We start from the raw sequence: 26,796 nt of genomic DNA on the forward strand, positions 1-26,796 counted from the left end.
CTGGGTCAGCATTGCCACCAGTGGGAAGCATAGCTCTGCTGGGGCAGGGGTGGGGTTTTGGAGGCCCGTGGACAAAGTAGCCAAAAAACCCATTAAATCATAAGGTGAGAAGTTGTTCCCTTCCCACTTCTCTTTCAGTCCTCAAGGTCCACCAGGACTCTGTCTGGTGCTAGTGTATTTTAACACTTCTCTAACACTTACTAATGTCCCTTTATAATAAAGTGAGAAGGCAGGCCTCAGAGGCAGGACTTTCAGCAGCTCACAGGACCTACTAGAATTTAATAGCCTTGTATTCATCCTTATGGTTAGCTTCTGTGTATGGCAAGGGATAGTGCTTTTCCATTTGCTGCAGTAATTTTACGTTTTCTTGAACAAATGCAAGTAAAAACGAGAGTTAAGTAAAGTGAAATATATCAATAACATAGGCATGTAGTTATGACAAACACATTGAAGGCTGGGAAGGTTGCCAAGAGCTAAAGTTTGGGGAAATTGTGCTGGGAGCAATGACATACTTTCCCTCTTGAGGGTTTACTTCCAAGGTGGAGCAACCTTCTCATAAAGTCAGATGGTTCCGTGTATCAGTCTGTGAGGGGCTGTCTGAACACAAAAGGACAAGCTCCCCAAAGGGATAAAGAGAGCCAGGGGATATTTTAGGTCTAGTCTTTGGTTGTGAGTGAAAGACTTCCACTGGGCTCCATCCCCAGAAGAGTCAGGGCGGCAAAGAGAGGGGACTTCAGAGTCTGGTGTACTGGGGTTTATATCTCAGTCAGCCATGTATCATTAGATATTCTGGATTCCATTGGGGCTCAACACTGAGCTCGGACACTTACTAACTGGGTAACCATGGGCAAGGCACACGTCCTTGTGCTGCAATTTTCCTATCTATAAAATGGGATAATAAGAATAGACTTATTCATAGGGTGTTGAGCAGATTGATTGAAATAACAATATAGAGTACCTAGAAAAAAATGCCTGAAACATCTCGTGGTAAATGCCCAATAAATGTAAGGTGCTATTATTATTGTCATCATCACTGCCACCCCCTTGGGTAACATCCTCTTGGAGCCGCATTTCCCTTGTTGGTAAAATCAGACTGGTACCATCTGCCTCAAAAGGTACATAGCTGTTGCACAATCAATGCAGGCCTCCTACCATTCTCTTTTCCTGGAAATATAAGATAGGTAAGCTAATGCAAACTTCCAAAGCTATAGATATATGGCTTTCATACCTTACTTAATTTTGACTGGGAGCACAACCACAATGAGGTTTTTGAGTGCAAATGCCTTCCTATACACCAAGTCATTGGCAATGCTTGATATCCACAGTTGTGAGAGGCAGATATGAATGTCAGTCGTTCAAAATGACACCTTTGCCTTATGGTGGAGTTGTTTGACTACCAGGGCCAAAGAAAGTCACTCCATTTGTAAGAGTCCTTTTGAACAACCATATTCCACCGATAGCATGCGTGAGCTCCTTTTCTCCTACTATAGAAACATTGATGTCTTCAGCAGCTAAGTCCAATTTTCAACCCATGTTGCTTCTCGTGGCTGAAGTTAGCACCATCTTATTAAGTTGGTAGTGAGCTATAGCTGCCCCACTTTCCCTCTGTTCCTCTATCGATCTAAACTAATCACTTAATTAGCCCAGACAAGAAGTCTTCTGTGGTGTTAAATAACTCCAGAAACCTACCGGAGATGCTTGAGTGGACCGATTGGATTTAACTTGCAGTTCATTACCTCTAGACTAAGATATGTTAAATTCAGGGCCTGGAAAGCAAGCTGGGTTCTGTACTGGAAACAAATTCTGTTTATTTACAGTAAAAAAAAAAAAAAAAAAAAAATCATCCCTTCAAGCCAGTGGTTTTCAAAGTGTGGACCCTGACACACCAGTGTCAGGATCACCCGGGAACATGTCAGGGCCCACTCCAGATCTACAGAATCAGAAACTCTGGAGGTAGGGCCTTACAATAAGTTTTAACAAGCCCTGCCAGTGATATTTATAAAGAACTCTTGCTTTAGGCTGTCTCTCAGAGTCATGGACTTATTTATGTGGGCCTACTTTTTTAGCAAGGAAAGCTGAGCAACCTAGATGGGAAGACTGCTTACTACAGTATGACATTGGACCAGCAGCCTGGGGCTCATTGGGAATCTGAAAGTATTAGTTCAGATTCTTCCTTAGGAATGGCACAAGATAGAGTGGTGGGCACCCTGGCCAGGCTGACTCACAGAATGCTCAGAGAGTGACCAAAGTGCTGCTTTATTACAGAAATATGAGAGAACAGTGGGACATTTTCAGGGTGACATAAAGAGCACAAGAAAGCTTCACTTGCTCTTAGAAGTCTTCCCCAGAATGGACACACAGAAGGTATTTAATAAATGCTCCTTGACAAAGATTGAACCTTAGTATATTGTTTTTTCCCCAGATAATTTTAATCTGGAATATGTAGGTATGTGTGGGTTTTGTTTTGCTTTTTGTTTTTTGCCTTTGTTTGTGGGGAAAGCCAGGAGTTAGCCATAGTGCATCAGCTGTTCCCTCTTACCCTGTATTCTGAGAATCAGCTTGGCTTAGAGGAAAGAGCTCCAGGCTTTAGGTCGCATATACGTGTTCTTACTAGTGCTGACCTTAAGCAACTCACAAACTCTGAACTGCTGGTTCCTCATCTACAGAAAGAGAATAATAGTTATTTCTGGATGTTTTTGCTCAGCACTGTAGCAGGGGCACCCAATATATACAATACTTGGCATACAGTAGTTGTTAGAGAAATACCTGTTTAAAAGAAAGGGAGGAAAGAAAGAAGGAAAATGGGTTAAGGTTTTTTTTTTTTTTTAAAGATTTTATTTATTTATTTGACAGACAGAGATCACAAGTAGGCAGAGAAGCAGGCAGAGAGAGATGAAGGGAAGCAGGCTCCCCACTGAGCAGAGAGCCCAATGCGGGGCTCGATCCCAGGACCCTGGGATCACGACCTGAGCCGAAGGCAGGGGCTTGACCCACTGAGCCACCCAGGCGCCCCTGGGTTAAGGGTTTTTGTTGTTGTTGTTTTTGAGGCTTATATGAAATAGTGCTTTGAAAATGCCTGGCATAATGCCTGGTACAGAGATACCCTGCAAATAGTATCCCATGATGAGGCGGTGGAGGAGAAGAAGATGATGATGGAATTCAGAAAACCATCTTCTAGGTACCTAGAATTGGACCTGTCTTCTTGCTGAAACTAAATCTGCTCTTCCCATTCCTCTTCCCTCTGCAATCCATGGTTACTCCCCTTCCCAGCTACACCTCAGGAGCCATCTCAGTTTTGGCTGCTAAAACTATAGCCTTCAATTTGATGTACGGTATAGATGGTCAAGATGTTTGCAGGACTGAAATGGACTACAGATATGTGACCATGTTTGAGAGTTTTTAGTGGTGGTTATTCCAAGTGAGACTGATGGGTTTTCAATCCCTGTAACTAAGTAATTACATGTTAATTATTTTACATTGTTCTATATCCAGCACAAGTGATCATTAACCTTTTGGCTAACACATTTGCATCAGTCAGAGTAAGCATTCTTGGTAATACTCTTCCTGTATGTTTTTAAGTTATAGAAATGTCATGAGTTACTTTCATTTACATGATTAAAGGGATGCTCTCACCTTGAGAATGCCTAAATATTCCCTGCCTTCCCTTAACTATCCCTTTCCCTTTCCCTTTCCCTTTGAACATCAGTACAAAGGACTAACCTACCAACTTGATAGTTCAGGAGAGAAATTGGAAATGATATTTATTAAATTTGCTGAGAGCCCTTCATTATTGATTATTCTCCAAAAGGGACAGGCTTTTGGGAATAAGACCGGAGTTGATCCCCAATCCATCCATTATCAACTTTGTAAACTTGATCAAGTTCCCTAACTTTTCTGAGCCTAAATCTCCATATATTTATTCTTAGGGATCTTGTATGGATTAAACAAAATAATATTTGCAAATGTATCTACAATAAAAACACAACAAAATTTCATTTCCTTCTTTGACCAGCCTGTTGTGCAGTTATACTCCATAGCTATAGCTACTGAAAGAAGTAGGTACATCCCAAGACTTAGTCTCAAGCTTAGATACAGAGAGGGATGGATGGGAGAGATTTCTGTTTCATGAGACACACAGCTCCTTCATACCATCTGAAGGAATTGATGGGGTTTGAGAAGTATTGTTGTATAACTTTGGGTCAGCTGTGGTGGAGATAATCATGGGGAAAGTTCCTTTCCAGTTCTTTGCCAAACATAGAGTGTCCTTCTCTTTTGCCATTTGGAATTTGGTTATAGATGGAACAATAAAGATAAGGAGTGGGCCTGGAGTTTGAAAAGTGAGCACATACAGATATATAGGGGACATCTTCCTTCAGAATGTTGTCAATACAGAGACTGGCTGCTGTGCTCTTGTCTGATAAGCATGATGGAATGGATGCCCGTATACACATAGTTATCCATTGTTTATCGTAACATTAGGAACTGCCCAGCTCTTGGGCAAAACTGAAACCGCCTAGTGGGTATTGTGTCCAAGAAGAAATGAGAGAGAAAAATAATCCTTCCAGGGATACGGTCTTTTCTTCTGATTTTTCTCTATACAGACCAGACCCACTTTAGCAAATGGAGTAAATAGTTATTTTTCCCATATTGGTATCAGTAGGCTTTGTTAGTTCTAGAAACATCTCTTAAAAGGCACTATAAACAGTACTTATTGGATTATTAGTCTTCCCATCGGGCCTGGGTTCACAGGGCTGGCATGGAAGTAGAGCTTCAGGCCTGGCCTTCTGTACCCCCAGCCTCCACAACCTCCACAGTCTCCAAACCATGGCAGAGTTACAGGAAGATGTTAAGCTGAGGAAACGCATGGGAGGAAGGGTGGAAATGAGGCTCCTCTAGGATTTCAATTGGACAGACAAAATGGAAACCACAGCTGCTGGTAGGTTTGCAGTATCACACAATTGTTTCATCAGAGACTGCTCCTTCACTTCTTTGAAAGCCATTGAGTAACATGGAATTAGCCCCAATGATAGCGGCTGGGTCTTCTGGTGACATCTGCTATTAAAATGGAGATGGAATTGGTGTCTGACCTTCTGGGGATAAGAAAAATCAGTACTTTTAGGGCTCTTCGTTGGACCACAAATCAGCCACCCTTGAGCTGGGGGAAATCACCAGTACTTGCCATCTTCCCTCACTGGTGTTTTATCTAATGAACACATCCTACTCATATTGCAGTGCTTTTTCCTTTTAGCTAAGAAAGAAGCATCACAGACGAGGCTTGGGAATGAGAGGCTTTGGGGTCTCAAGAAGGCATTTGCCAAACTATTGTCAATCAATAGGACTTTGGCAAAGACATAGAAGAAGATTTGAAAGAAGATGTGATTGTTATACTCAGTTTATTGGCTTATACTAGATCAGAAACTGTCAAACATCAAATGTCCTAGGGAGTGGGTTGGATGGTGCCCTCCTCCCACAAGATATATCCAAGTCAAATCCCGGGAACCTCTAAATGTTTTCTAATTTGGAAAAGGGTCTTTGTAGATGTAATTAAGTAAAGGACATTAAGACCATGAGAACATCATTCTGGATTATTTGGGTGGGCCCTTAATCCAGTGAAGAGATACACAGAGGAGACACACAGAAGAGCGGGAAGGTGAAGACAGAGGCAGAGAGTGGGATTTTGTCAAGAAAATCCAAGGTTTTCTTGACAACCACAAGCAGCTAGGAGAGATTTCTCCAGAACCTCTGGAGGGAGCAGGGCCTCCCTGGACTTTGGACTTCTGACCTCCAAAACTGTGAGGGGACACATTTCTCTCATTTTGCACCACCCAGTTTGCAGTAATTTGTTGCAGCACTCACAGGAAACCAATATGCCTTACGTCGATGGTAGTGTTGAGGTCAGGGAGTAGCCCATAAGGCAACAGAGATTCTTAGGGAGGGTTTTTGTGGTTCTTTATCACAGTGCCATTGATATATTTTATTTTTCTCTATAAACTCAACTCTCCCCTTTTATTAATATACCAGATAAGAGAAAGAGCCTACTTCTGTCATCCTTCCTTACAGAAATTGACTCTTCCGGAAAAAAAATTTTTTTTTACTATTGCGGGCAAGGGGCATGCTTCCTCAACCAACATCAAGAGCTTCTCCATTCCCTTTCGCTACATTCCTACCGCTCAAATGGCCCAGTCCGAGGTGTCTGATCACCTCATTACATGTTTATTAGTTTCTTGAAGCCCATTTTTGCCATCTTAAGCTCTTTCAGCTCTGCCTCTCTGCACCCAAGGCAGGAGAATACAGCCGAGGAAAAGCTATGCATTTCTTGTTCTGTTTTGTTTGCTACCAAAAATGGAAACTAAATTTTATCTCTGCTTTAACAAACCTTTGGTTACAGGAAGCATGGTAGTTCTAAAAGATTGACTTCCTCAGTTATGCCTTTCAGAGGCCCCCAAATATCAATTTTTAAGTTACCCAACACACACGATAAATATTTTAACTACTGTTTTATTTCCATCCAGGCCAAGGGACAATTTAGAAAAGGTGCTATTCTAAGTACATAGCTCAGGAAGTGTGGAAGGGCTGTCGATGCTGTTATTTTGAAGTTAGCCTGTCAGTCATCGTGATTGAAACGTAACCCCGATGGCTTCCACAAGTGTAATAAAATGCTTCGCAAAAGGTTGCAGAATTGTAGGATGTAATAAAGTCTGCTTAGCTTCATTTCCAATGCTGCAGAGTCGTCCTAGAGAATGAGGCCCATTTCCTTATGCCTTGGGATTTGTTCAAGTTACTTTCGTGCCTGGAAATGACAGAACATAAAAACAGACATTTAGTTAGAACCAATAGCATTTTTTGAGTTATGGCAATAAACAAAATGTTAAGTTTGCTTACTGCTAATCTATTGGATTGCCACTAACAATTTCCAAGAAGCCATAAAGATGTGGGCAGAATGTATGAAATAGGTGGGTTCCAACCCGGCTGGTGTCTGTACTCCCCGGATCCCCACATTTTCTGTGGCTTCTGTCCACGCCCCACATCCCAGAGGTCAGCTGCGTGGTCTCTTACGGATCTGTTTTATGGACACAAGCCTTACATACAAATGAAGCCAATTCAGACCTTTATTATTAGGTAAGAATGGATTCTCAAACATAGACGTTACCAGAATTACTGGGTGAGCTTGTTAAAAACACCAATTTCTCAAGTCCATCCCCCACATTCTGACTCAGCAGGTCTGGAGAGAGGCCCGAGACTCTGTGCTTTTAACGAGCTCTCCAGAAGATTCTGAGATTTGGGGAATTACTGAGCTACTGTGTAGCAGGCAGAATTCACTTTGCTTCAAGTCTAAGTTACCGTAAGGATTGGGCTAGAATTAAAACAAATAATTTCTACTCATAAAATAAGAAGGGGGGAGGTTAATCGTGGAAAGAAAAAAAGAAAAGAAAACCCCTAGCTCATACGAATGCCTTTCATATCTCTGGCATTCTCCCTCTACCCCAGAGGAGAACCTGTTGGATCCTTGGTTTCTGGGCCTTAATTATCGGTATCAGTAAGTTGGGAGTGGTAAGGAACTGGACAGGGTGAGGTACCAGCTTGGAGGACATTGGGAAAGGCAGTTAGTTATAGGAAAGAGAAAATTAACCAGGAGGGGAGGAAAGATGAGAAATTTCAGGGCTGGATTCCATGATACTGGGGGAAGGTTGAAAGAAGGGGTGCCGGGAAATGTTGGGCACAGCCACCATGGGTATGATAGAGGAGGAGATTTTGAGGAACTTTGTTGAGAAGCACAAACAGACTTCCTGTTCAGGGTTTTCAAAAGACTTCAGTGTAGATTTACATTGCTTTTCACTTCCTGTTTGCTATTTGTGTTAAATGGATGGCTCTGGGTGCAACCCCATGGACACAGATCTGGGAGGCTGAGCTGCAAATCCTCTGCTTCCTAGGTCCAGTGTGTAGTTCAAGGGTGTCTCCAGTATGGGCTTGTTCAGTCCTACCTGGGTGAGGAGACTCTGGCATATGGAGAGAGTTTTTACTGAGTCTAGCATTATGCTTTTTCTCTAAGTACATACCAAGGTCAGAGAGCAAAGGGGAGACAGGCATCCCTTTGGAAGTATATCTGGTCCCTTCCAGGACCCAGAACATAGAAACCTAACCTCTTCTGCTTCAGCCTTCACATTTGAGCTCAGGGTCCACTCTTCCTCCTGTCCCGCACCTCCGCATTTACTGGTATCTGGGAGTGAGGGGTGGAAAGTAGGGTATAGGCACCAGTCAGTTTGCAGCTCCCCTCCCTCGTTCCCGAGATGGGGGCCTATCTCCTTTCTCTGTGACATTGGGATCGTTGTCTATTGTGCTCAGCACCACCCATCTTGTCTGGGCATACAGGTCATCTCCTGATCATTCATCATTGCCCTTGTCCTTGAACAATTATTGGCTTTGAGTCAGAGGCACCTGTGCAGGCCTGAAAATGGATGTGCCCTTTCTTTTCCTCCGCCTCACCTGTCTAGGGCAGATTTATGTCCTAGGAGAAGTTTCCCTTGGTTTTATTTTTGGTCTTTTGAACGTTGTGGCCCCGTGTTATTGGTCACACCTGCCCTCCCTGACACCAACCCTGTAATTTCTGAATCTCCACGGAAGCCTCATTCTGTACCTGAGCGGACTTTCTGTCAGTCTCCTTACAATGCTTCCACACACATCCCTCACCAGGACTGGCATCCACACAGTCTGCCTCGCTTCTGCAGGATCTGCATTTAGCAGTTCCTTTTCTCCCAACAAGCCTGGAAGCTTGTGGGAAGCAGAGTCTGCTTTTAAAGCCAGAGCACAGAGAGGGACCTTGTTGGGCTTTGCGGAGACTTGGGTCTGAAGCCCAGCCTCTTGACTGACTGGCTGTGTGTTTGCAGGGGATGTGGATTGGGCCTGGCAGGGGGTGGTGGGGGTCGGGGAGAGGACTGAGCCTGTGAATGCACACAAAGCACTTGAAGCAGAGCCTCACCCACTGTAAGCCCTCACTCAGGTTAGCCCCTGGTGTCACTACCGTGATTTTCCCTCTGGATCGCATTGCCAGTCAAAGCCAGTGAATGTCAGAGCTTAGCTACGCAGCAAGAGATTCAATCAGTCTCATTTTTTTTTTAAAGATTTTATTTATTTATTTGACAGAGACAAGAGAGGGAACACAAGAGGGGGGGTGGGGAGGGAGAAGCAGGCCTCCCACTGAGCAGGGAGCTTGATGTGGGGCTGGATCCCAGGATCCTAGGATCATGACCTGAGTCGAAGGCAGACGCTTAATGACTGAGCCTCCCAGGCGCCCCTCAGTCTCATTTTTGGAGAGGGTGCATCTGGGCAAGGTGCTCGTCTTCCCGTCTTGTGGTTGGATGTCGTATGGTAGGTGACCTTCATGTCCCTAGTTCCCTCTAATATTCCCTTAGACAGTGGTGTCTTTTGGTGCTGCCTGGGTATATCAACAAATGTCTTTCCTGAGGCATGAGTGAGACCCAGAGGAGGTGCAAGGAGGTGAATGATGGGATCCTCAAGGCGCTTCTAGCTCCTGTGGAGAGACGCTCAGCACAGCACGCGGTCAGGCAAGAGATGATCGGGGGCTGGGCAACCAGTCCCCAAAATGTGGCCTTTCTGGGGCCTCAAGAACAGACAGCACGGGCCTGGAATGTGTGAAGTGTGACTGATTGCCACGAACGTGTGTTTTTCCAATATTTCTGTCTCTATAATCTAGTGGCAGATGAACTGAGGACACCCCGCTCCCAGGCAAGGCCGTGCTTGAGGACTAACAGGGAGTAGCATGAAGTTCAGGGGGAGGTTTATTTTGTAGGATAGGGAATAAAGGCAGACGGGAAGCACCATGATCTTAGTCTGTAGAAGAGATTTTTGGGAAGGAGAGCTTCCAATTTGGAAGGAAAATACAAATGTCTGAAGGAGAAAGATTAAGTTTTGAGTAGGGCTGGCCGTGTGGTGGATGCTGTCATCTTCCCCTCTGGCTCTCCCTGTTGCCTCAGGCAAGTCTTCTACGTCGATTTGCATGTTGTTGTCAGGAGTTAGTGAGTACAAACAGAAGCAGAGGGACACACGGATGCCCTGGGTTATGAGCTGAACCATGCCGACTTCTCCTTGACCGTGCAGGTGTCTTCATGCTCCAAAAAGTCATTCTCCACAACACGGAAGCAGAGTTCCGTTTTCAACAGATCAGCTAGACTCTGCATGCTTTTAAGACGATGTCTTTCTACTACGGTGTCAGCAAAGAAAGCTTCTACTTTTGTACTCTGTGCCTCGTACTCTATGATCGGCCCAGAGGAGGAGTTTTCTGCTTTGAGTCTAAGAAAACAGATCAGCATCTCTCTCTTCTGTAGGTGAACATGGACGGGAGCCGGCCGCAGTCCATCTGGCTGACAGAATGCAAAAGGAACACTGGGGGCCACAAAAACTCAACACACCGTCCCCTTCGGTTTCTTGAAGGTTGTGTTTCTCAATGTGGCTATTCACTGGAATTCCCCACCCACCCCCACCAAGATTCTGATCTAATGGGTCGGAAGTGTGGCTTAGACTTTTGGGGATATCACTGAATGTGAAAGCGAAGAGCTCCAACCCTGTCTCCTTTTTGATTCAGCTCTGAAGTACGCTCCCAATAAAATGTTCCAGCTGCCCCAAAGCAATTCAGGAGCCGGAGACAAGTTTCAGTAGGTTTCAGATGCAGACTCCAAGGCTGTCCGTCTGCCACAGTCTTAGCAGAGCCGCACACACGGGGCAAGTGTCAACCTTCAAAGGGAAGTGATTCCTGCCCATGAGCTTGTATGAGATGTCTTGATTTGCATCCGTACCAGGGATGTCACAGAAATGGTTTTAAGGCAAAGTAATCACACTCACCAGCAAAACCAAGTCTTGAGACCCTAACATCAAATTCCTCTGTAACAATCTCTTCTATGAAAAGTAACTCTTTGTTCCTAGCAGCCTAGAGATACAGGCAGACAGCCACGAAAGTCATTCTGCTCACACCAAAAACAAGAGGAGCAATTTTCTACGGGCAGGCACCTTTGACCTCTGCTTTTCAGTTTTTTCTTAAAAAACTGGTCTCAGAAATTGGGCCACAGAAGCTGCTGGTGGCAATCTCTTAGAGTAAGTGGGTAAAAGGGAAGCTGGGGGAGAAATGGCAAGGAACAGAGAACCACTCTGATGAGGAACTCTGAAGCAATGCCATTATTCTTCCATCTAGAGATAGAAGGGGTTATGCCCCAGCACAGTGGCCAGAAACCCAGCGGTGCGAGGACAGACTCAAGAGAGCAGGGGGATCTCACGCCAAGTTTCCTGGCTCAAAACCATTCCTCTGGGGTGCACACCTAGCACTGATTAATAACACAACTTCCTTTGATGAGCTAGTGTGCATTAACTTCCGCTGAAATAATTTCCCCATGGCCCAGTCCCGCGTTTGTGCCTCCTTGAGGGCACCGTGGGGCCAGCCCCACTCAGGAGGGGGGATGCCGTGTGCTAGTCTGCACAGAGGTGGGGCTCAGCCGGGGGCTGTCCTTTATAGAGTGGCCACAGACTCGGCATTGTCGGTTTTCTCTTTGAAGGGATAAATCAAACACTAAGAACAGCAAACACACAAGAAAGATGATGCCCAAGCTTGTAGCTGTGAGTGATTTACGGAGACCCCGCGGGGCTCAGCACTTCCTTTATCCCACGGTCTCCTGGCAAGTGAAGCTGCGAAGCCTTTGAGGCTTGATAGTGGGAGTGAGGAGGCAGAACAGAGCAAACCCGCTCCTGGCAAATTCGTGGCACTCCCGGAGCGTTTTCTTGTTGCCCACGTGAAACCAGTAAGGCCTCTGTCTTCCACGTTTGTCCCTTTGACGTCCCCTTCCCGGTGTCTGTATGGAGCAAAGACTCCCCTTAAAAGGCTTTGTCGTTCCAAGGGAGCTTATGAAGAACAGGTTTTATTTGTCTCTAAATCTTCAGCTGATATTACCTTTCCCTGAGACTCAGTTGAAATGAAAAAGGATTACTTTATATTTACTTGTGTCTTTCGTGAGAGAAACTAATTTTGAGAAAGAAAGTCCCTACAATGTGAAATACTTTCCCTTCTTCTCCACTCTCCAAAGGGGCAAAAGGAAAGCTAAAAGGTATACATGCTTTGTCATTTACTCTGACAGCTTTTTCTTATCATGCTTTTGAGGGTGACCTTCCTCTCGCATATTCCTTCGCTCTACTTGCGCTCTTTTGTTATAATGGAATTTTGGAGCCAACCATGGCACAGGCTACCTTTGATAATTAATGGCTCTGAGAGTTTGCTGAGTGTGGTATTTAATTAATGGCACTTGTGTCTGGAGTGTGTGCAACTCTGTGGTTGAATAAAAGGTGTATTTGCTGAGGGATTATAGGCAAATACTCAAGGATCGTCACACTGAGGATTTGTCAGGGTTCAGCACATTTAACAGCCTAATGGGGTTATTATATTTTTTTGTTCTCTGCCATTTAAAAGGTACTGAAGTTGATATAACTCCGTCCTTTCTGCCTTATATGAGAGTTTAGATTACAATCCAAAAAATCCTTGGGCTAATGGATTAAAAATCTATTGCCTGGAGCAGGGCCTTTCATCAAAAACAAAAAGATGGAGTCTTGAAGGCTCTGTTTTGAGCATGAAGGTGATGGTTAAAAAAGTTCCACTTTGCTTCACCGACTCAAAAAGAGACTAACCTGAATTACACTCAAGGTCTGCTTGGGACCAAAAGATCAAAGGTTGAAAACTGGCAAGGAAATACAGTTGAAAGCTACTGTGAACACAGAATAGTTCACATCACCCTGCTTTTCCTGAGACTCCTTCTCATGCTAAGAATGAAATGCAGAAGAAAAGGCAGGGATGAACACATCCATGCAGAGACATCAGCAGTCCGTATGGGGAAATCTGTACGGAGCTCTCTCCATGGGTATTCATACAGAGACTACAAACAGGAAGGGTCTTAAGCCTGTATTACCACTCTGTGTGCCTAGACGTGTTATGTCTGCTCTCTGGATCACTGTTTCTGTCTTTACGGAACTGTATATTGACCCCCTTCTGGCCCATAGATGCTCAGAGTGATTTCTTTCAATAGGGACATGGAAGCTGACTGTCCCACTGATAGAAGGGATAGCTGAGTGCTCACTTTGAGGACTTGAGGATTATCTTTTTCAGGAAGGGACTCCTTGCTGGGCATATTAATGTGAGAGGGCTAGAAGGAGCACCCAATCTCCAGCGCTCAGCCAGATGGTCCAGGGGATAAGACGCAAGCCAGGATCCTGGCTCTTTCCTTGCTCCATCCCACCAGAGGCCTCCCCAGTCGGCAGACAGTGGAAACAGGGGCACCACCACATAAGTTCAACTGGAGTGAGGAGAGAGGCCCTAAACGTTGTGCACAGCGGGGAAAGCCATCTGTCCTGAGCATCTACCAGCCAGCCCTTGTGCTAAGGGGTGTACATCTTTATGTATGGAAACCTCATGCAGTCTTCACCTCAGCCAGATGAGGTAGATGTCATAACGCCAGTGTTCCAGCTGGGAAAGGGTCACACAGTAAGTGCAAGATTGGAAGCAGATGTGCTTAATCCCAGAGCTCACCCTCTTCACACCTGCAGTGGCCAGTATGGTCGCCACTAGCCACACGCAGTAAATGGGCACCAAAAGCTGTGACTTGAGATGTGCAGAAAGTATAAAGTCTAGGTTTCAAAGACTTACTCTAAAAGAAGGATGCAAAACAGCTCAATTTTGATATTTATATTTTTAGATTATAAAGGTATTAAAATAATATTTGGATATACTGGGTTAAATATAAATACAAATATATTAATCAGTCCTTAATGTGGCTACTGAGAAATTTCAAATGACATTTGTGGCTCATGTTCAGTTCCTATGGGACAGTGCTCTTCCGTGACAGTGTCCTGGCCTGGGGCTCTGGAATGAGCAGAGTGAAGCTGCCCAGGTGTGGGGAGACAGAGGTTCTGCGAGCATCTTAAGAGTTCATTTAGTGTTTAGTATTTAAGAACATGAGCTCTGGGTTCAAGTTAGGCCTGTGACTTATTTGCTGTGTAACCTTGATCAAGTTACCCTGCCTTTTCGTGCCTCAGTTCCATCATCTACAGAATGGGAACTTAACTGTACCTATTCTCCTAGAGTTGTTAGGAGAACTCAGGATGATACAGGTAAGGCACCTCTAGACTCTAAAGAAATGTCAGCAAGTGATTTGAACACTCATGATATGCCAGGAGCTCTTGCAAGTGCTAGAGACAATAATGGCCCTGTCCTTAGACACTCACTTGCTAGGGGAGCATGCAGACAGACAAATCAATCTATAATGTGATGACAGACGATGGTGAATGCTATTAAGGAAAATAAGGCCAGTTTAAGGGAAAGAAGGAGACTGAGGCACTACTTTAGACTGGGCACTTAGGGAAGGCCTTTTGGGAGCAGGTGACATTTGATCAAACCCCGCATGGAAGGAGAAAAGAATTTCAGGCAGAGGGGAACAAGTGGGGCCAGGACCCCAAAGTGGGGGTGTGTCTGATGTGACCTGGTGACAGCAGGGAAGCAGGAAGACTGGGAGAATGAGTGTGGGTGAGAGACCTGGGAGAGGAGACTGGATTTGATCTTCTGTCCTTTACTGTGGCCACCAAAACTTCTTGTGAGTAGGTCCTGGCTGGCTTTCCCACGTATGGAGGAGAGACATAATCTAGCTTGCCATTTATAAGAACTTCCTATTTTAATGTATTCATTCATTCAAACTCACCTTGGGTGAGTTTGGGGGGATAGATGCATATTTTAAGAGTCAGAGGCAAGAATTAACATATGATAGGCTATATACAGAAGCTATATTTTTAACTACAATATCACAAAAGCATACCCAGAATGAGGGGGAAGTTCTTAGGTTTTACTGAGAATACTTTCCTTTTAAAATTTTGCACTACCTTGCATTTCCATGGAGTCTCATTCTTTTAAAGGATTAAAAAAATTAAAATTAACCACACACGAGATCTTCCACCTTAAAAGAAAAGAAAAGGAAAAAAAAAAAAAAACCTACCTGGATAGATAACAGATCCTTGAGAAGAGAGAAATAAAACAGAACTTTGATAGGGGTGCCAAAGATAAATGCTGATTTTACTACAGTAGGCATATTCCGTGTTCCAAGTTGATAACTCTGGAATGTGCGGAGCCACCTGAGAGCAGATGAGAGAGGGGGCAGTGTTCTAAGAACGGCCCAGAGTTCCGCAGTGCCAAGACTGGCCTTGCCTGTGAGAAAGCTTCCTTCTCCCAAAGCTGTAACTCTGGCTTATCATTTCTAATTAAAAAGTGATTCAAGCAATATCATGGGCTTTCACTTCTTCAAAGCAATACCATACTGTCAGTTTGCAGCTTAGAATGCCAACAGTTCTAAACTTTTTGTGGGCTTCCTTAGAACAAGATGTAGAGCTTTAGCAGAGGGAAAATTGCTATGAACATCTAATTACATTCAAAGCCATTTTTACCTGTCTTAAAGGAATGGAAATGATCTGCCAGTTTTTATAGACCTTCTTGACCTAAAGATATCTGCTGGCGGAAAGGGAATCCTCAATTGGGTTCTTTTAATGCTTTAATTATTACATGAGCTATCCTTTTACGCACTGACTCACACACTTTGAAGAATCCCTTAAATACGCATTAAAATTGATTGGCTAATCCTAGACTGTGGGGTGGCTCTTGGAGGGCATGTAATTGTGTGTGGGCATGGGGGGTTAGACAAAATTGACACAGAGTCAACTACTTCATGGTGGAATAAGGTAGAGAAATCAATTTGGTCCCAGGTACTGTTGACATTGTACCGCCGACTTGCACAGAGCGCAGTCACCTGCTTGCCTGTTCTCCAGTCAGTCTTACTGCTTGAGACTGACCAGCACTTTCTCCGGGGCAAGGGCATACTTCACCTACTCTGCCTCAGTGTTTGGCTCAAAATGGCATCTCCATAAGTAGTTGGTGATTGAGTCCTAGATGCTCATGGTTAAGAGAGTCCTCTAGGAAGCAAGCAGTCCATGCCCCTGGTATAGCCAGGACTCTTGATGGCAAGTAAGGAGACCTCAGCGCAAATGAGCCTCTGAAGAAAACTGACATCATTACTGACCATTTAACTATGAAGGGTGGGGTGGATGTGGGAATTCATCTCCCCTCTTTATCTTTTTGTCTCCCTTCTCTCTGGGGGCTTCTCCTGCATTAGACTTGTCCAAATGATGATCAGGATGACTGCCAATAGTCTCAAATACACGTCACCCCTTCAAGGGCTTCTCTCTGTATGTCCATACACCGAATAGTAGAGGAGAACTCTAATAAGCTGAATGTGTGTGGGGAGGGGGACGCGATGGGGTCACAAGCCCAGACTGTGGCCTATGGATGAGATTGACAGTTCCAAACTCAATGCTACAGGATGCCGGGGTGGCTCAGTCAGTTAAGTGTCTGCCTTCGGCTCAGGTCATGATCTCAGGGCCCTGGGATCAAGCCCTGCATGGGGATTCCTGCTCAGCAGTGGGCCTGCTTCTCTCTCTTCCTCTGCCCATCTGCCTGCTCATGTTCTCTCTATATCTCTCTCAAATGAATAGTCTTTAAAAAAAAAAAAAAATGTCCACTACACCCCATCCTATTTTCTTCTCAGATCTCTCAACAAGCTTTTTAGTGTTTTGAAACCCAAGAGTTAATTTGAGACTCTTGGTGAAAAACCCATATCTTTAGAGGTAAAGGTCTTGAATGGAGCCGTTGGGAGTCCTCATTGATCCCAAGAAAGTAACATCTAATGCACTGTGGTCTAAGGTTGATTAGCTTTGATTTATTCCTACTCATTGAATGCAGTTTTAGCTTTTAGAGAAATATTCAGTCTGTAACTATGGCTGTATGGAGAAACGGGGGACGGTACTCTCTCTCTAGCAGGGTTGTTTAGCCTATTTTTGATACAAGTGCATGAAGTGACCAAAGCCCCTAGCACAGAAATTACCAAATTCTGGCTCCTTTACAGAAATTAGTAAAGAAGCAAGAGTAAGCAGCCTCTTAAGCCTCAGCTTCATTGTATAATTCTTGTCAGTTAGCTGGAGTTCAAGCAGGAGATGACGTCTCTAAGCAGAAACCCAGCAATTGTAGTGTGAAATGAAGTGTGGGCTCCCAATTCAGACTGCAGGCACTTGAGCCCTGGCTCTCCACATAACCCTGAGAGTCCTCGGGCAAGTCCCACAGTGGCTGTAAGCCTCAGTTTCCACATCTGAAAATCAGGACAGTACTCCAGAGTTGCTGTGGGATTTAACTGACATAAAGCCTATAACGTGCTTGGTATAACTTGTCCATAATAAGTGCTCCCTGAGTGGTATCCTTAAGAATCATTAATAATAAAGTGTCCTCTCTATGGTGATCTCTGTTACTTAGCTCCTCAGATGATGATCTTGTTGGCCAGTGTGGCCTCATAAAGTCAGGGAGGATGGCCAAGAGGAAGAGAATGGGCTCTGATGTAGTAGTACAGTGTCTGTAAAGATTACATACAACAATTATTCTTTTTTTGTTTTAGCCTATTATGGAATAATTGAATATTTAGCCAGCAATTAGACTGTACATTAAAGTCAAACTCTTCCTTTCTTTTCTTTTGTCCTTAACTTAAAGTTCTTTATTTATCTGATTTACTTTTAGTCCTTTTTAGGGTGAAATATAACACAGACAAGTGCAGAAGATATATATACACATATGTGCTACACACACAAACACACATATACATATACATGCATATCTACCCACACAGCTTAGAGAATTAATATAAAACAAACATACATCTTGCTACTGGCCATGGCAAGGAGTAGAACATTGCCTCTACCCTCCTACGCCACATTTCCCTTCTCAATGACCGCCCCTTTCTTGCATCCCCCAAAAGGTAACCACTAGTCTGATTTTAGGGTGATTGCTTCCTTGCTTTGCCTTATAATTTTACCTTCTAAGTGTATCTCTAAACACTATAATTTAGTTTTGCCTGTTTTTGAACTTTACACAAATTCAATCACACCGTGTGTGTTCTTTTGTGTTTGTTCTTCACACTCTTACAAGCACTTGATATCATCAGTTTTGCCAGTTTTTGACTATTGTGGAGGGTACACAGTGATAGTTCACTGTGTTTTAAGTTTACACTTCCCTGATGACTAAAGATCATTTGCCATTGTGATACTTCTCCAAAGTGCCTATTCAATCTTTTTGTAAATTTTTTTTAATGTTATGTTAGTCACCATACAGTACTTTTTGTATTTTCTATTGGGCTGTTGACTTTTACTCAATGATTTTTAAGGTGTTGTTTTGTTTTGTTTTCTTTAAAAAAATCTTCTGGGTACTGGTCCTTTGTTGGCTACCTATGTGGCAGATGCCTTCCCCCTCTCTTGTGTCTTGCCTTTCATCTCTCTTAATGGTGTCTTTTGATAAACATAATTTCTTTTTTCTTTTTAAAGATTTTATTTATTTATTTGATGGAGAGATCACAAGTAGGCAGAGAGGCAGGCAGAGAGAGAAGGGGAATCAGACTCCCCACTGAGCAGAGAGCCTGATGTGGGGCTCGATCCCAGGACCCTCAGATCATGACCCGAGCCGAAGGCAGAGGCTTAACCCTCTGAGCCACCCAGGCGCCCCAAACAGAATTTCTTAACTTACATGTATTCCAATTTATCAGTCTTGCTTGTGTGGTAATGCTTTTTGTGTCCTATTTAAAAAGTCTTTCCCTATTGCAAGAAAATGAAGATATTCCCCTATATTATCCTCTAAATGCTTTATGGTTTTACGCTTCACATTCTGAATTCTAACCCACCTCAGATTGACTTCTGCATAAGGTGTGAAGTAGGGTATAGTTTCATTGGTTTTCTACATGAGCCTTTTCCCAGGGCCTTTTATTGGAAAGATTTTGTTTTCCCCACAGCTCTGTGACTTCATTTTAATCATGAATCAAGTATTCACATATGCCTGGCTCTGGGCTTTGTATTTTGTTCCATTAGTCTACTCCTTGTACTGATACCATACTCTCTTAACTTTTATAGACCTGCAATAAGTTAATATCAATTAGAGTAAGCCCTCCTATACATTTGTCTGCTTTTTTAATAGTCTCTGGCTACATTTTCATAAGCATAAGAATTAATTTGTAAATTTACACCACCACCACCAAAAACAAAACAAAAAAATCCTATGATAATTTTGATCTGAGTTGCATTGAATTTACAGGTCAACTTGAGGAGAGTTGAGTCTTTATGAAGTTGAGTCATTCCTCTCTCTGTTTACTTAATTCTTCTTTAATGCCTCTTACTACTACTCTGTAGTTTTTTTGTCTAGAAGCTTACATGTCTTTAATTATTCCTAGGCATTTGATTTCTGATGTTAACATAGGTGTCCCCTGCTTTTTGAAAATTCACTTCCACCACTTCACACTTTTACAAAAGACCTACATTAGTACCTTGTTTTTACTAACAGAAAAAAAAAATCTGAATTGGATTTTTGCTTTTATGAAAAAGGGAAAAAAGCGAAAATAGCATTTAGCATGCATTTTGCAGTGAGCACAGCCCTGCCGAGCTCCTTCCCTGGCAACTATACTCAGCATCAAGCCGCCATAGCCATGACCTGTGTCTGTGAGCATCTGTGGTTTATCTCCATTTATTTTGTGCATCCATTAGCAAGATGTATCCTGAAGTATCTGTAAAACCTAAAAGAGGTTATTTTTGGGTCTGGAAATGCTCAAAGAATTTTCCATATAAGTTAATGGTAATTGCATCTTTGCTTTACACCATTTCAGCTTAGGAACGCTTAGGAAAGGTTTCAAAAGAACGCTCTACTTTGAGATAGTGGTGGGGAAATCTACATAAGCTAACTTCAATTTTTTTTTTTTTCCCATTTTCTTACTGTGTGGCTGTTATGGACTAAATGATTGTGTCCCTTCAGAATCCATAAGTTGAAGCCCTAAACTTCAACGTGATAGTAATAGGAGGTAGGGCCTCAGGAAGGTAATGAGGGTTAGGGGAGGTCATGAGGGTGGAGGGCCCCCAAGAAAGAATTAATGTCCCTATAAAAAGAGTGAGAGGCCCAGACTTGCTGCTCTCTCTCCTCCATATGAGGATACAGTGAAAAGGCAGCCATCTACAAAGTAGGAAGAAGATTCTCACCAGAACCTGACCATGTTGGCCCCTTGATCTTGGACTTCTATCTTCCAGAACTGTAAGAAATAAATTTTTGTTGGTTAAGCCACCCAGTCTATGGGATGGTATATATGGTATACAGCAGCCCGTGCTAAGAGAATGGCTAATAGAGAAATAAAAAGCTAACATATATTGATCTTATATTCAGAGGCCTTGCTAATTTTACTCATTAATTCTAATTGTTTCTCAGCAGACTGTTTTGTGTTTTCTGTATACATCATACTGTTTACAAATAATGACACTTTTATTCCTTTGTTTCCAGTCCTTCTACTTTTTTTTTTTTTCCTCATTCTTGCTCTACTGTACTAGCTACGGCCTTGAGTACATTGTGAAATAGCAGGACTAATAGTAAATATTGTCATCTCATTTATAATCTCAGATAAAGAGCGTTGAATGTTTCATCCTTAAGTACAAGTTCCTTCTAGTTTCAGTGTCCTGGAACTTTTATATAAAGTTGGGATATTGAATTTGATCAATACACTTTTCCACATCTACTGAGATGATCCTATCCTCTATCTTTTATTAGTCTAGTGAAAGACAGTGCTCAGTAGTCTAATATGAAACCACACTGCACTGGTCACGATGTATTCCTTTCTTATAGATTGTACATTCACACACATACACAATCTGTCTACCTATCGGATAGATTTTAGGACTTTGGTATCTGTATTTCCATGTGCAGTGAGTCTATAGAGCTCCTTTCTGTGATGTTCTTGTCAGGTTCATGTGCAAGAAGGCAACTCATACAACAAACTGAGAAGTGAAAGAATTTCTTTCTCTTTTTCAATTTTCTGGCAAAATTTGTTCCATCAGTTATATGGATAATAGCAGTATTATTCAGATTCTTTCTTTCTTAATTGCATGGTAGAATGCAGCAGTAAAGTTATCTGGGACTGATGTTATCATTGTGAGAGGGTTTAATTGAGGTTTGATTTCTTTAATAGTTATCCAATTCTTCTTCGTTTTTTTTGTTGTTGTTGTTTTTACTTTGTGTCAGTTTAGGGAAGATGTATTTTTCCTAGAAACTTCAAATTTCACCCCAATTTTCAAATCTATTGATTTAAAATTATTCATTATATGCTCTTTTCCTTTTGAATGACTGCAGTTTTCAGATAGACCGTTAGCATATTACTGTCAGTTTTTATTTTCTTTCAATAAATGCATACAAGTAATAACTACAAGTAAGTTACTCTCTAATCATGTTTAGTTGCATTCATGAGTTTTAGGTTTTCTTCCTTCAGTTCAAAATTATTTCTAATTTCCTTTGATCATTTTTTCTTTAGAATTCCTTTTATTTTAATTTATTTTTTAAATTTCTTTTCAGTGTTCCAGAATTCATTGTTTATGCACCACACCCAGTGTTCCATGCAATACGTGCCCTCCATAATACCCACCAGGTGAGCCTGGTGGTGGGTATTATAGAATTCCATTTGGATGACTCTGCTAGTGATGAATTCTCTCAGCCTTGTCAGAAAATGTGTTTGTTTCACTTTCATTCTTAAAAGAATATGTTAACTGGGTATGAAAATCTAGGGTGACAGTCATTTTCTTTCAGTTCTTTAAAGATGTCACTCCTTGGGTGGTTATAATCAATTAAGCTTCTGACTCTTGGTTTTGGCTCAGGTTCTGATCTCAGGGTATAGGATCAAGCCCTAAGTCTGCTTTGGACTCTGTCCCGCTTCTTCTGCTTCTCCCCTCAATGCTCTCTCCCTCTCTTGCAAATAAATAAATAGATAAATAAAGATGTCATTCCATGGTCTTGTGATTTTCTGGGGTTTTGTTGTTGTTGCCTTTTGTCTCTTGGTCTATTACTCCTTGGAATGTGAGGTTTCCCCACCCCCACCCCCACTATTACACCTGAGACTCACCCTTTGCTTTCTGCAGTTGTACCATGATACCATCAGGTGTGGATGCTACACCCCCCGCTCTGGCGTTGGTGTGTTCTTGACTTTTGCCAGTTTTGAAAAATTTATAGCCATTATCTCTTTAAATATAGAGTTCACTGAAACTGTTTTGGAATTGTGAATAAATATTTCGTAGGCTTTCTCATTATATTTTATGTTTTCTGACCGCTCATACTTTTCCCTACTCTTCATCTCTTTCTAGTACATTCTGAATATTTTCAGATGGCTCATCTTTAAGGGTTTAGTAATTCTTTTGCTCCTAAATTCATTCCTTGAGTTACTGTATTTTTCTGCTCTAGAATTTCTGTTTGGTTCTTTTTCACATCATCTCATTTTCTTATAGATTCCAGCTCTTTGTTTTTAAGTACCTTTTCTACCTAGAAACAAGTTAAGATAGTTATTTTAGTGACTGTGTCTTATCATTCCAATTTTAGGTATCCTGTGATTCTAATCTTATTTGTATTGACTTGTCTCTGCATATGCTATTGGGTATATATGTGCACACATTCATGTGTTGGGTATTTGAAGAAAATAATTTGTAGAAATGATTTAAGATCTTGGGTGTGGTATTCCCCGCCCAGGGATGACTTTTTTTTTTTCCCTTTGGTTCTGCCAGGCATCTAATATGACTATCAATTTGGGATCTTATATTTCCAAAAGTGAAATTTTCTCAATTTCCCACATGATTTGAAATTGGGCTGTGTAGCTGGTAGCAGGCCAGACTTATATCTGGGTGATTCTTTTTCCAAGGATATCACTTCCCCAGATTTTTGCATTCCCACCCAGGTATGGAGATTTAGAAAGTGGTCTGCCATTGGAAACCCAGCTTTTATTATTTTTAGTCCCATCTGCCTCTTCAAGACATAGATGCCCTCAGTAGAAAAGCAGCTATAAAAGGTGGGCTCCTCTCTCTGGATTTCTGGCTGCTTTTAGATCTTGACCTTATAATCCCTTACTGCCTTGTTACCTCTAGCAGATGTTTGTGTGTATTCTGTAAAATTCTTCCTAGTTGAGCACAGTGGGATATTTAATTCAAATTATTTGGTCTGTTAGTAATAGAAGCAGAAGTCATTCTTTTTCTTTTCTCTTTTGGTGATCTGAAAATATCCTGCCCTACAGGTTTTATTCTTTAATTATTATTTAAACTAATTTATCCTAACCTGAACATTTCCATAATGTATCATCTTTAAAATATAATGGAAATTATAGGGAAAATAATGAATCTACATATTGGCACAACTAATGGACATTCATAGTCTCCATTGCTCACCATTCATGATAAATTGGAGGTAGTAGAACATACTGAAATGTCTTTTGTATCCTCAGAGAAGTATTACATCTAGAAGGAGCACAATTTAGAGCTGGTTTGGTAGTGTTATTTCCTAGCTGTTACTTTGTGTTATTCTCATAAAAACCCGAGGATATAATTAAAATGTTTTCCACCATAGTAATTCAGAGAGAGGAAAAATGAGGCACAAAAGAGTGATGTGTCCCAGTCCAGAGAGTAAATTTTGTGACAGTGTTGATAGGGAGTTTGCTTAAATTATTTAAGACTTTTCCACTGAGAGTAAAAAACAAAGTGGCAGACAATCCAGACATTATTCTTAGGAGACTGAAAATGATCTTTTAATCCTTTGATTTGGTGATGAATATGCCTAGTACTTAGGACAAGTGATTAAAAATATATATATTTTTCTTTTTTAGTTAGGTAGGGCTAGGCATAATTTTTACAGAACCATGAAGTTTACCTTACCAGTCCTTTCTTTTCAAAGCACGTTCTAGAAAGTTCTGTTTAAAACTCCAGATAGTCATTTTCCTTAGAAGAGGTATTATCTGCCACCTGACATTCTCTTGATTCCGGATTATTTACATGAGGCTCTAGTAGGGGAAACAAAATTTGCCCTGTGACACAGTTGCAAAATGGTAATAGTGAGCCAAAATAGTGAGGTCAGTGCATTGGCGTCTGGGAAGAGCATGGAATGGGTGGCAGGTATCCAGCTCCTAAATGAGCTGGCCACAAGAAAGTAAAGATGAGTTCCCAAGGTGCCTTCCCAGAGCTCTCTTTCCCTGCCTCTGCATGGCTCCTATCCTCTCCAAAGAGTGTGTTCTACCTCATGTACCCTTAAAGGAGGGAAGAGGAAGAAGAGGGGCACATGACATAGAATTGAGCTGGAGATCTAATTTCACTAACACTACTGAGATAAGTGGCCCCAGTGAGATATTTTAATTCTCTAAATGCTCTTTCTTTGGATCCTCTCCCTCTTTCCTCCATTTTTTTTTTTTTTTTTTTTGGATTTTACTTTAATAAACAAGACACAGTTTCCATTGCTCACCACTCATGATAAATTAGAAGGAACAGACCATAGTGCAGTGTCTTTTGGATCATCAGAAAAATATTAACACCAAAAGGAGTACAATTTAGAACTGCTTTTTCTAGTGAGTCCTGATTGGTTGAGCACCCAACTTGATTGATACCCCTGGAATTTCAAAACAAAGGAGGATTGCTTATGTAAGAAGTGGCTTAGGGACATGTTAGGCATAGAATGGAGTGAATTATATAAATGTTATTACAAAATGACAGGTCAAATATTACTAATAAGAATTTTATTCTTTCCTTCACATTAACCTCCAATGACCTCTAGAAGAGTCTTTTCCCCATATTCCATATTCCTTTCTGGAAGAGACAAAGAGAAAATGAGAAAAGAGAACACCACACAGAGTGAAGAGAAGAGAAGCAAGTTGAGAGAGGGCAAAAAGTCTTGGGAGTGGGGAAAAATCTTGGAAAAGTTTCTGCAAGAGTGTGATGTTTGATGTATGATATCCATTTCTGGGGATGAGATAAGGATTAGGATCCTGAGGATGGAAATGATGATAGACTTTTTTACATCATCATTTTGCAAGATGCAACTGAAAGTTATTTTTGGCACTTGGATTACTCTTTTCTGAAAAGAACTCTGTGCTGAGGTTTCACGTCAATCAGAATTTCATAAGGGTTAACATTAACGATGGCACACTAGTCATTTTTCCTGTCACTTGAAGTAAATCTCAATAGGATTCTGTAGATTGTTTAGTCATCAATGACCTGTGGAAATCTTTTGCCTCAACTATTGGGTATATGTCGAGAAAGCTAGAGCTTGGTAAAATATTTTAAAAATAATCAAACTAAGACCCATTTTGAAACCATGGGGTGTGGATCATCTCCAAATTTTTATAAAGGGAAGTTTTTCAAGTATAACTAGACGGTCATCCTTTTGGGTCGTGGTAAAATAAATCATTTAATAGGACATTAGATTTGATTATTTCTAAAGCTGACATAATTCTATGGTTTCTTGTTCCCAATTTAGATCATAGGGACTTGATTTATTAACATATTAATCCAATAAATAGAGTCTTTAATTCCTCACTACAGAAATCTGGTTCTATAAAGGTAGACAGAATATTCTACACAGAATAAAAGGAGAGGCAGCACCGTGCCTTAGAAACACGAACTTCAGAGGAAGGGAAAAGCAAACTAAAATCTTTTCTAGCTGTGTTTAAATTGATAGATTTTTTTTTTTAAGAACTTTGAATATACTAAAGACTAAAGCATCATTAGCTGAAAGAATCTTCTCTTGTACTTCCATGCTAAAGAAAAATTTTTATTGTATCAATTTGGTGATGAGTGCTAGCAGACACTTTCCTTGGTACTGAGGATACCTCTGCATGGGATTGCCTGGTGGGTTTAGGATTGAACTGCCCAAGGAGCTGAAGTTAAAACCCTCCTTTTCCCTGAGAAAACATGAGAATACTATAATCTTCTCCCTCAGCCTTTCTCATCAGAGGCTGCTATGCTGAGAGAAGACACTTTCTGTGAAGGAGGAGAGTTTTTCCAAGCAGGTGGGGTGTTTTAAGAGGTACAATTCAGTGACTAGAACATGTGCTAAATAAGCAAAACTGTCCTTTCTCATCTACCTCGACTGTCCATGATTATGATATAAGTGTGGTCCAGTGACTGGAATTATGGTGATTTTTCAAAAATGCCGGTGTCAAAATTTTGCCTCGACAGTATATCTGTAACTACTAATAACGCTGTTTTGGGCTGACTCAGTTGCTTTGAAATTGCACGGGCTCTGTTATGAGTAAATGAGAGGCAACCAATTATCTATAAAATAAAGGCATGCACAGAGGAGAGTTTGATGAATTACAGATGAGCTCTGCTGACACAACAGGGTGTGGAAACCTGCCCCACTCTGACTTTCTATCCGAGTTATGGGCCATGCTTGCATACTTTACAAACAACTTAGCCCACACCATTCTAACATGGAGCAGGAGAGGGGACAGGAAGATAGTAAAACCTCCCCTCACTAGGACACAAGTCATTGGTTTAAAATTAAGTAGGAAACTCAACGTGGGTGTGTGGAGGCAGCAACCCCAAGTGTTAAATACGCACATGAAGAATTACTATGCTCCAGGAAAGATGCTCACATAAGGGATATACAGATGCAGAGTCCTCTGATGGGATTCAGAGCAGAGACTAAAAGAGCCATCGCAAAGCTGCATCCTAGAGCTCAGCCTGGCTTGTGTAAAGCCAAGGCATAAATTCACCGAAGCAGAAGGCAGATGTTGAATTCCTGGAACCAAAGGATTTCCACCTCATCAGGGGTCTGTCCAGTGGAGGGAGCATCATTCAGCAACCCTTAGACTGTGGTCTCTGCCTATGCCTGGTGAAGGCAATGCCTGT

The 26,796-nt window shown here is 41.9% G+C and overlaps 1 protein-coding gene across 3 annotated transcripts in view; it reads right to left on the minus strand.

Moving 5' to 3' along the window:
- Nucleotides 1-6,480: 6,480 nt before the first annotated feature.
- Nucleotides 6,481-26,796, minus strand: part of FHIT (fragile histidine triad diadenosine triphosphatase) — a 292,737-nt gene continuing 272,421 nt past the window's right edge. For all 3 annotated transcript variants that reach the window (XM_032868459.1, XM_032868460.1, XM_032868456.1), the window contains one exon: nt 6,481-6,790. Coding sequence is in view for 1 of the 3 variants with exons in the window: in XM_032868460.1 (XP_032724351.1) it covers nt 6,779-6,790 (12 nt within the window). In the remaining 2 variants the exon portion in view is untranslated. The remainder of the gene's footprint in view (nt 6,791-26,796) is intronic.

The sequence above is a fragment of the Lontra canadensis genome, unplaced genomic scaffold (genome assembly GCF_010015895.1).
Source record: "Lontra canadensis isolate GAN:19392208 unplaced genomic scaffold, GSC_riverotter_1.0 scaffold35, whole genome shotgun sequence".
Classification (NCBI taxonomy): Eukaryota; Metazoa; Chordata; class Mammalia; order Carnivora; family Mustelidae; genus Lontra; species Lontra canadensis.